Source organism: Pimephales promelas, chromosome 9, assembly GCF_988280905.1.
Source record: "Pimephales promelas chromosome 9, fPimPro1.hap1.1, whole genome shotgun sequence".
NCBI classification, from domain to species: Eukaryota; Metazoa; Chordata; class Actinopteri; order Cypriniformes; family Leuciscidae; genus Pimephales; species Pimephales promelas.
Window position 1 is genome coordinate 9,781,170 of NC_142777.1, and position 15,403 is coordinate 9,796,572.

Consider the following 15,403-nt stretch of genomic DNA (forward strand, 5'->3'; position numbering starts at 1 on the left):
CTGAAGAAGTGTGTCCTCTTTCTTTTGTGAAACCGTAACAGTAATTAATGTAACAAATAAAGAAGGCATACATACTAATTAAATCATAGTCAGTTATTTATACTGTAACATTTGTTTGTTCGCTGTGTCAAGTTAGAGTTTGTTTGAAATTACAAACCTGTTCAACTGAAGGAAAACTCGACGAAGTGCTATTAGAAGACATCCGGTCATAGCTTTTTGGTACATAACGGCTACCGTAGATGGAACACGCATTTGAAAAAGCGAGGTGTTTGATTGAGTCCCTTTAAAGAATATTGTGATATAAAATTGTGCCCCAACTAGCAACCACCCAGAACATTTTATCAACCACTCAAAAGTTCTCCTTGGCAACCACAGCACAACGCCCCCGCCAACCACCCAGAATATTGAGAGTTGTGTTTTTTTAAGATTTAGATTTTTTTTTAAGATTAAGAGATCAACTATTTGTGGAGTGCATAAAAGCAAATGTATATATATTAGGGGTGTGCAAAGCAGCCGCTATTTGTATTTGTTCAGGGAGGAAAAGTATTTGTATTTGTATTCGAGTAAAATTCAAAATAGGCATAAAAAAGTTTATAAAAAAAACTTTATAGTGTATGGATTCTTTAATTATATCCATTATAATAATTATGGATATGCAATATTGGTTGATTTTTTCTATAAATTCAGCAATGAACATGTAACAAGAAAAGTCATTGAAAAGAAAATAACAGTCAGCCATTACCTCATGAACCATATGGTTAAACCAACAACTAATAAAATACAATTGTGAACATTATGAACCCCAACACCATGGTGGAGGACGCTGTGCAGACAGAATAAGACCATTTCACAAGATGTAAACAACACTGGTCCAGAAGCACTTCCTGTTTCAGTTTTTTAACACTACATAAAAGCTGGGATAAAATACAACCAACAGAACATTTAAAACTGAATCAAAAAGTTAAACAAACATCTTTAAGATGTTTTCTTTACATGTGAAATAAAGAAAACAGTTACAAACTGAAACAGGAAGTGCTTCTGGACCAGTGTTGTTTACATCTTGTGAAATGGTTGATTATGAGCCCGACGCGAAGCCTGAAGGGTTTTCGCTATAACTACGCCTCGCTCTACATTACCCCGCTTATTACATGGCTACCTACCAAATAAATCAATAATTTGACTCAAAATATGGATATAAAAAGGAGTTTATTGATTTTAAAAACGATTGTATCGCTCCCGCTAAAAAAAGAAAAATAGTCCGTTCTGTCTCTACGTTTAGAATCCATGGCAACGCTCTGTTTTTCATAGCAACGGTGAGTTATACTTATAAGCAGCGGCCTGTTATAATAACAGACCGCATTCTACATTGGAATTCAATCAAGCCATGAAACAAATAATTACCGTTACCGAGCTAACAGAGCTAGTAAACAGAGCGAACATGAGAGCACCCGTCTGCAGACGTCAATAATGGAATATACTCCCGATCAAACTCCGCTTCCCGAAAGTTATAAAATGCCACCGGAACATAGTTAAGGTACAAACATCTATTAAACAAAAATAGTGATGCAGTTAAGTGTTTTTTTTTTTTTGCTCAGCCTAGCCCTCTCTGTTGCTGTGTGGAGCAGCCTGTGTCAGTAAACTCTTCCTGAACGTCACTCACTCAACTGGCGCACTGCGGTCTCATGAGGAACGCAGCTTTTTGATATAAAGTATTTCTTGCTCCCGAATACAAATATTTTTTTTAAGTATTTGTTCGGAATAAGTATTCGTAAAAAACACATTATTTGTACCTTTCCGAATACCGGATTCGGATTCGGCTCCACCCCTAATATATATATATATATATATATATATATATATAAAAATGTACACACCACACATAAAAACACTTTTAAAAACTTAAAACAAAAATATTAATAATAATAATAATAATAAACTCCAATTTCCACTATAAGTATCTTCTCTTTCCACTGAAAGGCTGCCATTCCCGGGCCTCTGCCGGAGTCTGTTCGCTCCTCCTGCCTCACACACATTCCACACCGTGCCTCGGCCATGACTAACCTCGTTTGTTCTGTGCCGCTCTCCATCATAAAGCGTTTCATCTACACGCTCTGTGGGCACCTGACCAGGGCAAAACGGCACATAAGACACCTTGAGTCAAGCTGACCCGTGAAAAAGAATGGCATCCAGTACTGGGATCTAATGTAGACTGTGTGTATGATGAGGACAGCTCTCCATTTGTCTGGAGAGGTAGTGAGATGCACCAGAGGAAGGGGGTTGCAGGACATTCCTCTTAAAGCTCCTGCGCTCAAACAACGTCAGCTGGGAGTGAAGTAGTGCCGGGTCGACGCTCGGCCCATGTGTTCTTAATGTGCAACATAAAGTCGGTTCATAGAGGGGCTTTGTATCATTTTCAGTTTAAAAAACAGAAAGAAGAAAAGTGACTGAAAAAAGCAGAGTTTTTGGTCCAAGGCTTATGGCATGCTATTTGCATAATGGGCTCCACATGAAGTACCTGTATAAAATTACAAACGCAGCACTTCTATAGTTTCCCGTTCTGATCTCCCCCTTCCCCGTCAGCTTGTCCTTGTAAAGCACTTTAGCCCTGTATTCATTGTGGCGCCACAGGAGAAGAATACCCTGACCCCGAAAGGCACAGCCAGATCCGACAAATTGTCCATTGACTGAAAGAGAACCTCACGTGGCCGGCAATCATGGAATATTGTCTCAAATGAATCCGTCGTCACAGCACTTGTACCTGTCAGTGTACATCGAATTTTGCCCTTGCGGGACGCTGATCTGTCATCTGCCTCGCGGTTATTTTCCTTTGCACTGGCATCACGTGAGGGTCTTTCACTGGCGGTTCCGCCCCATGAACAACCTTCGTCTCCGTTTCCACTCCCGCTCAAAATAAAATGATCAGACCCACGGGAGCCGGCTGTGAATCAGCTATCCTGCCAAATATTTTTAGAAACAGGGCCTCTACTTGAAACACAGCTCTAGTGTCTGAAACACACATTGTGCTGTTAAAAAAGCATTGCGAGGAACCGTGGAACACAAGAGGAGAAATTTTGAATAATGTATGGTTTCTCTTTTCGACCTAATAAAATGAAGCTTCAAAAAGGAAGCAAAACATCATAGTGTCAACTGCATGAATTTTTCTGAAGTCAAACAAACATTTTGTGTGACAGACTGAAATTAAATTTATTCCTGATAATTCAGCGAATCACTGCGAACTTGAGAGCCGCATCAGTTTTAAAAGGTACTTTTATGGAGCTTTTTGTTTTTGAATAACATAAGTGAATATGTTTAAGGGTGAACTACTTCTTTAACAAGACAGCCAGCATCACAAATGTATTTCAACATCCCAAAACAACACAGTATGAGGTTTAAGAGTTTAACTGGACCTCCAATGGACAATGGATACGGGAAAATGACACCTACACCTGTTTCAAAAGAGCCTCCTATATCCCCATATAGGTAATTTTATCAGGCCTGACTTGGAGAGGCTGGGAGACATTTAAATTGTGTTTAAAATATTTCATGCAATAGAGTGCATACCTATATTCTCAATAACACACAATTGATTTAACTGCACTGACACTATTGGATGAAAACTGAATCGAGATGGATGACGACATCACTATAGATAAAAATAACTAATTAAATAAATGATGATCTTTACGACGGAACTGATTTTATTTAGAGTTGCTGTACAGTCGAAATGAATTGTTTGCATCATTAATTCATTTTCCTTTTATCGCTGTAAAGCTGCTTTGAAACAATCTGTATTGTATAAAGCACTATATAAATAAAGGTGACTTGACGGTACAGAAAATCTCTTCAGTTCACACAAATGCAGATTCAAACAGCCTCTGGGAAACCACTTCCACAACTCTCACACACTTCACACATTCCAACTGCTGTGTGGATTTCAACCCAACAGCTGGCTATGCTTTTCACTCTTATAACAGACAAAAAACAGAAACCAACTGTGAAGATTCAGCCTGGGCAACCACACCATAAAATAACCATTAATGAGGGCAACACATTTAAGCATATTAAAGAAAAATAGAAACAACAAAAGTAGCAACTTTGTGTCAGATGTTTCTCCAAAAGTCTATATATATATATACATATGAAGAGTTCAGATGCAAAAGCCTCTAAGTGCCATTTGAAATTTTCTTCTAGAATGATCATGTTTATCAAGCTTGAATATTTAAGTTCAGTAATTTCACTTAAATGGCAATTCATAGGTAATCTTCATTGTCATTTAAGTGAAATTACTGAACTTAAATATATAAGCTTGATAAAAATGATCATTTTATTAGAAAATTTCAAATGACACTTAGAGGCTTTCGCATCTGAACTCTTCATATATATATGAAATAAAATAATCATTTTGGGCAGAACTAGGTTACCAACTTTTGGAAATAAGGAATGGGTGGGGGGCTGGGGGTTGGGGGTTGGAATGAAAGTGAAAATGACCCCTGAAATTCCGTTACACGGAAGAAATGACCCCTGAAATTCATACATTATGGCATATTATAATGCAACTTATTAGGCCTATATTTATTGAATAGCAAAGTATGCCTTATCAATGACACTACCACATAGGCTAGATAAAGACTATCATGATCATTTTGCCAACAATAAACCATGGATTTGTTTAGTTTATAATATGTTTTATTTTTAATTTCAACAAATAAAACATATAACATTCAAAACTCATCAGCTTAGACTGCTTTCAAGAAAAATAAACACTTTTGTGTAGCCTTGTGCAAACTTATTAGAATTTTCTAGAATTTTCTTTCAAGTGCAAAAAATTATATTTTTAATATAGTAGTTTTTCTTATCATAGCCTACAAATGTCTTCGGAAACTCCTTTTCCTCGATTTACTGAAGCCTGTATGTAAAACGCATTTGCAGCTGCACAGCCGTGTATTTATCTATGCTGCATATATCTATGCCGTCTGGCTCACTCATAGGCTGTGCTGTGGCAACTGCACATCCAATGGCGCGGGCGCCTCTGACGGGCGACCAATGAGACAACTCTACGTCATTACACGTCAGAGCCCGCCAAGGGGGCGCCAAGTCCCCGAATTTTCCATTGTAGCAGGTCTTCGTTCATTCATAGTCCGTCTGACATATATTAGAAGCTGTGTGTCTGTCATGGATTTGCACTGAATTGATCCTCAAAACTACGAAACAAAGTGTGTTCCGTATCAGTTCAATACGGAACAAGACTTTTTTATGTGTCAAATACGGAACGATTCCGTATTATACGGAATGGTTGGGAACCCTAGAACATCTGCCGCATGTCCTGTCTTACAATGGTGAGGAAATCTTTCTGCATTCCACCAGTCACTTAATGTCAGTCAACTCTGCGGCTGTTGTTTAGGCACGAAAAACCTTTCACCTTGAACAGGGTATGCCAGCAGGGGAGGCATGTCATGATGTTTAAGCGACAAAGAGGTAGCTTGGTGTTAAGGGGGTCAGAGGGCTACATTCCTAATTGGCTTGAAAACAAATTGCAAGAAGACCGCAAACCTCTAGACTCATGTGTAAAATATGTATGAATGTTACTGCATTTTCAAACAAAATAGCATAACAATAGCAATACATTTTTTCAAGCAAACATTTAACAAAAACTATATATTTGTTGATGGACAGTATGAGGTATGCTATAATTTTTGCAAATTAAAGGGATAGTTCACCCAATTAATGAAAATTAGCCCATGACTGACTCACCCTCAAGTCATCCTCGGTGTATACGACTTTCTTCTTTCAGACGGATACAATCAGAGTTTTATTAAAAGCTCTTCCAAGCTTTATAATGGCAGTGAATGGCCGTTTTTAAGTGCATCTGTTCATCATAAAAGTGCACCTATCCATAATAAAAGTGCTCCACAAGGCTCTGGAGGGTTAATAAAGTCATTCTGAAGCGAAGCAACGAGTTTGTTTAAGAAAAATATCCATATTTAAAACTTTTTAAACTATAAATACTGGCTTCCGACAGACCGACATGCGGATTGATTAACGGAGGAAGACGAATCCCTGATCCGACGCACAGCATAATGACGAATGTGGAAGCTCATTATGAGCAAAACAAAACCCCGGTCGTGAATTAGAAATTTTGATGAGAAATGTTGTAGGATTTCTACAGTATATAATAGAAGAGATGCTTCAATTTGTTGCACAGCCCTATTTGTTTAAACGGCAAGAGGCGTCTAAGCTTACGATACTACTAGATTGTAAGTCATACACACGTCACGAGTTACTCTTGTACTCTTATTTTAGTCGATAAAGTTTTATATATGGACATTTTTCTTACATGAACACGTCGCTTCGTTTGACAAGGGCTTTACCCAAACCAAAAAATATATATATATGTTTTAATTTTTGGGTGGACTATCCCTTTAAGTGTTACAGCAAAAGCGTAGACAGCCGGAAAGCAATAGATGATGCAATTCCAAACAAAGCAACTTCTGGAAGAGGTTGGCATTTTTGACACAAGTCCAAGCCCTTGCTATTCAGAAGTGCAGGGTGGCATGTGGCTGATATCTGGGGCAGGTCAGAGACAACAGGGGCTGACGGGCGGTACAGTTAAGTGCCCTGCCTTGCCTAAACAAACAAACAAAAGAAAAAGTTTCGGGAGGTTGATGCATTTGCGTGCCAGCCTAGCTGCAAGAGATGCCATCCATCAATCACGTGCATAGCTTCTTTGTTGGAGGTTGTCCTGGGCTTCTGCTACACAGGGAGCACCAGAGCCCTCTCTGACACATGACATATGCACAGCTGCTGGATAGGCACAGGCCCCAACACAAACTGACATGCCAAATCCCAAAGAAAACAAGGGGAGCTGTCTCCAGTCTGAGGACTGCTTTTCAACATATCATTTGTAATGCAACCAAAAGAACAGCTGGGGATATGGGGGCGGGAGGCAGAGGAGCGGAGAGCCAACAAGTCCGAATCGCAAAAAAAAGGGAAGTGCTTGGAAGAGTGACGGTCAGGCAGACAAAACAGGAGAAATGTTATTGTAAGACCTCTGGTGTGGGGTCAGGCATGCAACCTAATCTAGCCTTCTCTCTGGTCCACTATACTGACCTTTGACCTTTTCTGCTGAGCACTGGCCAAACACAGACCACCGGCCCAATACAATGAGCTATTCAGCCTGCTACGAGCAGGAAGTGCGAGTGAGCGTGTGAAACGTGTAGGACTGATTCCCAGCAGCTATCAGTGGACTGCTTAAAAAGCTTCACATTTGAATGAGATTTACTGCTTTGGGACACACCATTTGTAAATTTGCTATTATAAGAGGAATTTAGGAGCTGGACAATGAATGTATGGTTGACATCTGTAATAGGCTTTCAAATTCCAGTCTGGGTCAACCTATGTACACTGGACACCAGGGTTGGAAATTAATTGGGCCAAAAATGGCACCATAATGAGCAGAAATGCCCTCCAAAATGCCACAGAACAATTATTAAAGTGAAATGTGAAAATGAATGAAAAGTGTTGATTGTTGCTTTACAATCAGATCTTTTTTTTTTTTTGCAGTGCTGAGCAATATAAACAACCACACAATTTTCTTCTGATGCACAGAGCCATTTCGATTAATCACTGCTACATTTTTTTTGTTCAGAGCATCAACTGATTTCTGCACTCTTGAAAAGTCTCTCATCAGATTCAGTGGTTATTTACGAGAGTGCAGAACTCACACTAGACTGAGGTCATGGACCGCTTCCATGTTCTTTGCTTTCTGTATCGAATTTATTCCCCGTTTGAATAGAGTGCCGAAGTTAGGAAGTCACTCTGTAGGCCAAATTGAGGAAGTGAGTTAGCATTTTAGCACTCCCGGTTCCCTCGCTCTAAAGTCTATTTTTAAAGTCTATTCTAAGATTTTTGAATGGGTTTTTCCTAAATCACCTGAAATACGATCTGTGGTGAACAAAGCCTCTATATATTTTCACGTTTTGATCTATGACATAGAACACACAGTTATAACCTGCTTGTGGATTTTTAAACTTTATTATGTCTGCTTGTGTTTTTTAAAAAACTTTATATAGGCTTCAAAATGTATACATTTTGGATTAACTTGTAAAGATTATCTTGATAGACAAAACGTGTATGGGTCACAACTCTCTGTTAAACACAGATCTTATTTTTTTGCGATTTTCCAAAAGTCTTTGGGGAAAATGCATAGCTTTTCAATCGAGGGAACCCATGCGCCGCTAGCTTCCGAGTTGTCCTACAAAGTGACGTCATCACTTCGGCATTCTTTTACAAAACTATTTATTATGTAAAAAGCAATAAACATTTCCTAGCTTTTGTCTGCGTTGACAGAATATTACGCTACGTGCCGTTTCCCTCAAGACAAACTTGTTTTGTATTGAATCAATAGATTTTTGCCAAATTTTGCAGCCCTACCCTGGGCTTCTTGTTTTTAATTTAAATAATAGCAATGTACATTATAAAACTGTTGTGTAAATACATGTATGCCAGCTTTAAGCATCATTAAACATAAATGCCATGTCAGATCATCTTCTGTTCCACCTTTGTAGTTGTTGATGTTGATTACATTATAATGTTAACAGTCTTTACTATATTATACTGACTGATTGGCAAGTTATTGGTTAAATGTAAGCATTTGACTTAAAAGATAAATTCAATGAGGTAATTATAAAAATTGTCTTTCCAAAGGCAAAACAGTTGACCTGTAAATTAAATATTGGCTCTTAATGGAAAAGTTCATTCCTTCCCCTGCTGGGCACAGCTGCTCGTTGGGACTCGTACTTCTACTCACACATTTAGTTAAATGTTTGTGCAACCCCCAATTCAATTTGGGCTGTTTTTCCTCTTTTCACACTCCCATCATTACGAGCACCTCCCCCATCGAGTAACAAGATCCCGCACCAGCATCCAGGCACCGTGAGGCGCCAAGGCCAGAGAAAAAACTCCCAACCCGAACTGCAGGATCTGTGAAGCTCTATTAGCCACCATAGGAGTCACCATATGCCACTCATCCAGTGACCTTTTGGTCTTTTTTATGCCCTAATCAAAATCACATCAGCCAGACAGGCCAAATTAGGCCATTTTGAGATGATTGGCATCATTTGCTAACCATCCCTGGTTTACTATCCCTAGTGTGTTAGCATCCAGAATCTAAGGTATATTTTATTTTAAATATTTTAGCGAATTTTTTGGATAAACAGTGTGTAAAATAAATAATTTAAAATCTCAAAGTTTAAAATTTAGGGTCAGTGACATTTTATTTATGTTTTTAAAAAGTCTCTTTTGCTCACCAAGGCTGCATTTATTAAAAATAAAGTCAACACAGTATGTTTTTAATATTTGTACAATTTAAAATAACTGTTTCCTATTGTAATATATTTTAAAATGTAATTAATTCCTGAGATACTAAACTGCATAATTTCATCACCATTTCTCCAGTCTTCAGTGTCACATGATCCTTCAGAAATCATTCTGAGGGTATGTTTACACTAAACCGTTTTCAACTGAAAACAGAAAAAAAAAAAAAAACACTTTTCATGCATTTTGCCCCCGGAAATGCAAGCTTTTGAAAACGGGTTTCAAAGTGCAAGGCTGTAAAAAATGATGCCTTTACTGTGTTTACAAAAATGTGAATTTTTGAAAATGGTGACATGCGCCTTACATATTTGTGTGGTTTTTCTAGACAAAGGGACATCGCTAACTACTGGCCTGGCATGCATAATACAGCCTTTTTAGTCATTATCGTAGATAATGATGGTGTGGATGGTGATTATTTTGAAAATGTTGTTATCTGTTTTAAGTACCGCTGTTTTGCAGAGTATTTTAAATGTTGAAAACAGTTGTGCGGATTAATTTTTCAAGATGAAAAGAAAGGTAAATATATAATTGTGTCACATTATACATGTCTTTCCTGTATTTTCTTAAACAATTTAATGCATTTTTGCTGAATGAAAGTATTTAAAAAAAAAGTTTTACTAAAAATCTTACTAAATAACTGACCAAAATTGTCATTGATTGACTTATACAATTTTTATTTTTAAAATAGTTGAATAATTGATTAAGAATAAATTAGAATGAGTTGCAAAACCAACATCTATTTCAATTGGATCTAAAGGCATTTGATTTGTTCTTTTCATGGTCCGTTATCCAGCACTTCCGCATCTCATACAGAGTCCTGGTAAAACAAATGACACCATTTATGTTCCCCAACCATTTTTCCACCTCATTACAGAAGAATGTCCCTCATAGTCTATTGCAAATGGGAGTAGGTGACACAAAAATGGGCACTATGTAAACACCATTTGACTTCAATAACTACTTTATTGGTTCCACTTAACAGCCATTCTTTGAGTCTTCCTCAATGGAAATGAGATTTACAGCCTTCTTTACTTAAACCGGTTATCCTCACGGTACACCATGCATTCAACCATCTAATTGGTACTGCGCTTCAGTTCAGACCGTAACTCATGCTACACGACTAGAGGAAGTTTTAGGATAAAGGAAAACTGATAATCAACCCACTGTTTTGACACACATTTAAGTGGGATGAATGGAGCTGCCAACTGTAACACCATGTTTCTTAAACACTGTAAATTAACTTCCTGGACGTTTTGCTGGTGATAAACCATGAGGTGGAAAAACGGAAATGGTAAAAAAAGAAGATAAATTGAAGGGGGGAGGGGAGGTGGGGACTTAGTTCTGCGACTCTAATTTTTCTAAGTATTTTTTTCCAGAGATTTGTTAAATTTCCCTCAGATTGGAGTTAATTAGGGTGTTTATTTTGCAAGCAGACCATCTGACTGTTTGCTCCATTAGAGATTTTGGATCCACACATCGAAGAGAGAGAGTATCGACATATGCTTCAATGGTGGTCCACATCAGCGTAAACAAATCAGCGTGTGCCTACAAACACTTCAGCCCATCTTCAGAGCTCGCCATATGTTCCCAAAACACTCTTCTACCATCCCTGCAACCCTACTAAAATACCAAAACACGAGCCCAATTCTTGAGTAAAAATGTGAACAGCAACTTCTGCATTGTTAATTCAAGCACACAAAAAGATATTTTTGTATCTTATGAGCAAATGTTGATCAATTTCATTGGACATAATTCATATCGATATGATTTGAGAAAACAAAAATGGGAAGCTGTAACTTACAAGGCTTGAGGGTCTTAATTACAGTCTCCCAGTGTCTTACACACAATGCTATCCATTCAAACTACAAGGCCATTGCATCATATAAACTGCACACTTTAAGGTTTTTCCTGTGGACAAATTGTTGAAATTCCACATGGGATTGTAAAACTCTGCTTCTGGCATGGCTGGTGAACGGGTCGAAAAGTGATTCAAATGGGATTGGATGCATGTTGCATTTACGTACATTCGAAATCGCTAGCTGGAACAAGCGGCCAGTGGAAGGAATCGGATGCTAATTCTTCTACCTCGAAATGCCTGGACCCGTAAACATAGCAAAGGCCCACGACTGTAACGTTTCTTTGGAAGCGCTTGCACAAACTACACTTCCTTTAACAACGGAAAATATTTGTCATCTGATGTTAAAAACTCCCCTGATGTCAAGGAGGACAGAGCAATCTTACAGGTTCTGCGCTATCACTCCCAAATAACTGAAGTACAGTTGTAATCTTTTTCCAATCGTGTAAATCAAATAAACTGGAAAATGCCAAAGAAACTCTAATGTCAAAATTCGAAATCCTTTACTTTCTTAATGAACGTTGCAGGCTTTACTGTGTACGATTCCTCAGTGCACATTATTCCAAAGAAAATCTGAGGTGAAAAAAGAGTCTTCCTTTTTAATCTGGATGAAATAGCTTTTCCACAGATCACCAATAAAGCCAATACACTTCAAATCAATTCTATCTAGGCTTTGTTTTGGTTTGTAACAACAATGGAGAAAATAAAGTAAAAAAGAAAATGGCTTGTGAATGCAAACATAGAGTAAATCATTTTTGTCACTTCTGTCAGATGGTTCAGTATTTAAAGGGATCTGGAATAAAAATTGTGTCATTATTTATTAACCCTAATTTTGTTCCATAACCACAAATTAAGAAGTTTAAGGAAACCTGAGAGATTTTTGTCCCACCATTACAAGTTAATTCCTTTCCAAAACTCTGAAGTTTCAAAACATTCATAAAGAGATTGTAAATGTAATACATATGAATCAATGGTTTAATCCAAGTCTTTAATCCATTTTATGTGATGAACAGATTGTATTCAGACTTTTATACACATCAAATATGGTCATCTCACAATTCAGACTTTTTTCCCTCACAATTGCGAGTTTACATTGTGAGATAAAAAGTCGCAATTATCTTTTAAAATGTTTTATTCTGTGGCGGAAACAAGCTTCCATAGAAAGCTCACAGGTTTCAATTTAAAATATCTTCATTTGTGGTTTAAAGGTGAACAAATGTCCTATGTGTTTGGAACGACATGAAGGTGATAGAATTATGACAGAATTGTAATTCTTAGCTAAACTAACCCTTAAATGGCTATTAATTCCACTTAAATCAGACCCAAGCAGTCAACTGCTCTTAAAAATAAAGGTTCCTTTATTAAGAAGTGCAACTATCATTGAACAATCTTCATTGTTGCAACAGTCGCGTTCTATGTAGCAAGTGTAACAACATATTTCACCCGCATCTTTGAGGCTCAGATTCGATCGAGGCGGCAAATTGTCTGCATTTGCTTACAAACACAAATCTGTCTGGCTTGGGAGGAACACCTTAGGTATTGCACAGCAAACAAACATAATTGGCTAATCTAATCGCATTGCTTTCTGCATTTCTGTTTACTTTTGGCTAAGCATCTCCATGAAGGCCAGGGCTATGTGACCGTGAATGCCACATTGTTCAGGGCCCCTCACAGATGCAATCTGCACAGACGTCGATCTCTCTCTATCTCTCTCTCTCTCGCCAGCTCCGGTGACAGGCTGTTGAGTCTGAGGTGTACACTAACACTAAAGGGAGACTCCATCACGCTTCACATGCAGCCCTGATGGAGTGAAGGCAGTGAGCTGTACTATCTGCCCATCAGCAGCCCCGGCCCCCATTCAACCCATTCTGAATGGAAATGATGGTTCATTTCAGTCCAAAAGGAAGACCGGAGAACGGCTATTGGGAGAGGACTGCATTCAGCAAACAATGCCAGTGACACAACCTGAAAGTCTCAAGCTCTCAATCTGGTCCTGAACTCAATAGACAGGTTAAAGGAATCCTTTAAAGTCCAGGGCAACTCAGAAAATACAAGAGAGAGACTGAATTTAGACATTTTCAGGCTATCATTTAAAATCAGGTTTTAAATCACATTTAGCATATCAATAGAATATCACATCTGATTAATGAGTCAACTGAACCATTACAACTGAACCTGGAAAGAGATTTTTTTTTTTTACATAGGGAACATTATACCAAACATAGTCCAGTTAAACCTAACATCAAATAAAGACCAATAAGTCAAATTAAGGTTGAAAAAAAAAAGAAATAATAAAAGCAGCTGAATGATTTTTGTCAATCTTTGAACATTTAAGTGGACATTTTGGATAGGTTTTAAAGCACATTAGTTGATGAATTTATTAAACATTAGTCTAAAGTTTTGATGCCTGCCAAGTTTGTTACCCTATAAGCATAAAATATTTTTGTTACACTTTTAAATATAAACCTTGAGCATACTGACAAGCACACATGACATGCATGTGACTATTTAGTGACTGTAAAGAACAACATTACATTCATAAACTCAACTTGTGACAAAATTACTTCTAAACTGTTTATTAGCCTAACTTTTTCCCCGCCAGTGTGTTTTTTATTTATAAAGTTGCCAGCCAAAAGTTCAACCAAGACTATTAAAATGTGAATTTATTCATAATTGAATCAATTAAAAAAAAATATTTTGCATGTACCATTTACCACGAGTTTGCTGTAATGGCTTCATTCCAAGGGCAAATATTTTTTACTCACCTCTAGCGCAGTCCGTTATGAAAATAATGTCAAAAATTAAAAAAACAATCCAAAAGAGTTCCATGATGTCCCTATTAAAGCTCTCAGGTTCTTCAATCTACAAAAAGAAATAAATATTTTAGTGAGAATAAGAACTGGTGAATCTAAAATACCAGTGCAATGCCAAAACTCTAATGAACTTCTGCTGCACCATTGTAAACGTGTGTAGGATTGAATTACAATTCCAACACAACTTCAGTTGTCTTATAAAGTTTCAGTTAAATCACAACACAGCACTTGCAGCAAGGATATATTTGATTCATTCAATAACCAGCACAAAAATGCGGTTTCAATTAGGTAAAAGGTACATTTTAAAACATAAAACATGCAATCAAATAGGCTATTCAAAAGTACAAGACTGATAAGTCAAAAATACAAGACTCACCAAAAGCTGAAAGCGTTGATAAATCTTTTCCTCGCGACTAATAGATAAAATATCATGCTTACATCCTGCTAAAACACTCCAGACAAATCATGCCAATATACATTGGGCGCTACGTAAAATATCCTCACGCACGCAACACTGGATCCAGTAGATTCGTGCAACTGTATTCCTGAACGCTCTGACGTCATGTATTTTCGCGCGACACTTTTTAATACACGCGCTGATCGCCGTAAACTTCTGTTGATGACAGTCACCGCGCGCTGTGTCTCGCGCAAGCAATTCAAATCACAGCGACTTCATCTCCAACTTTCTTCTGATAACAAAACACACAAAACAAATTATTTACAGCACCGATATCTGTATCAACCCAGTTTTTGAAATACCGTTAACTAAATATTCCGCAGTCCAGACACACGCCACACACACACAGACACAGAGGAGTGTGAGACGGTCCAACCCTATGGCCAACTTTAGACCAATCACAGCGAGCCAATTCACTCTCACTGTTTAACTCTTTAATAATAATAATAATAATAATACGAAGAATAGACTAAATTAAAATAATACATTTCTTAATATTTATATTATTTATTATGGTTATTTGTATTATATTATACCTAGGCTATATTAATACATTTGCTGTGAATAACTGAAATCACAATTTTAACAGTAAAACGTCATTTTACCAATTGAAAAATCTGACATTCTAAAAACCAAAAAAATAATTACACACCCAATCACACTAACGAACACAAAACTTTGAGCGGCCTAAATGATGTCTGCAAACAACAAAAAGTGTACATGGGGAGACCCTTAAACAAAGCTTTAGAGAGAATGGAATGATATCTCACAGCTGGCTATCTTACCTTGTCATTAGTGTGTGGAAGTTTTTAAATTTGTAGTTATATACTCTACTACTCTTATACAGATCCTGGGCATATGTGGTACTGTACACATGTTCATCTAATGTAAATATGTGTGTTATAT

The 15,403-nt window shown here is 37.4% G+C and overlaps 1 protein-coding gene across 1 annotated transcript in view; it reads right to left on the minus strand.

Moving 5' to 3' along the window:
* The window catches only part of fgfrl1a (fibroblast growth factor receptor like 1a), a 72,529-nt gene extending 57,973 nt beyond the window's left edge, over positions 1-14,556 (minus strand). Inside the window, exons 1-2 of the mRNA XM_039665559.2 lie at positions 14,417-14,556; positions 13,993-14,089 (exon numbers count right to left, since the gene is read on the minus strand). Coding sequence (XP_039521493.2) covers positions 13,993-14,056 — 64 coding nt within the window. The 5' untranslated portion in view covers positions 14,057-14,089; positions 14,417-14,556. The remainder of the gene's footprint in view (positions 1-13,992; positions 14,090-14,416) is intronic.
* Positions 14,557-15,403: the final 847 nt, after the last annotated feature.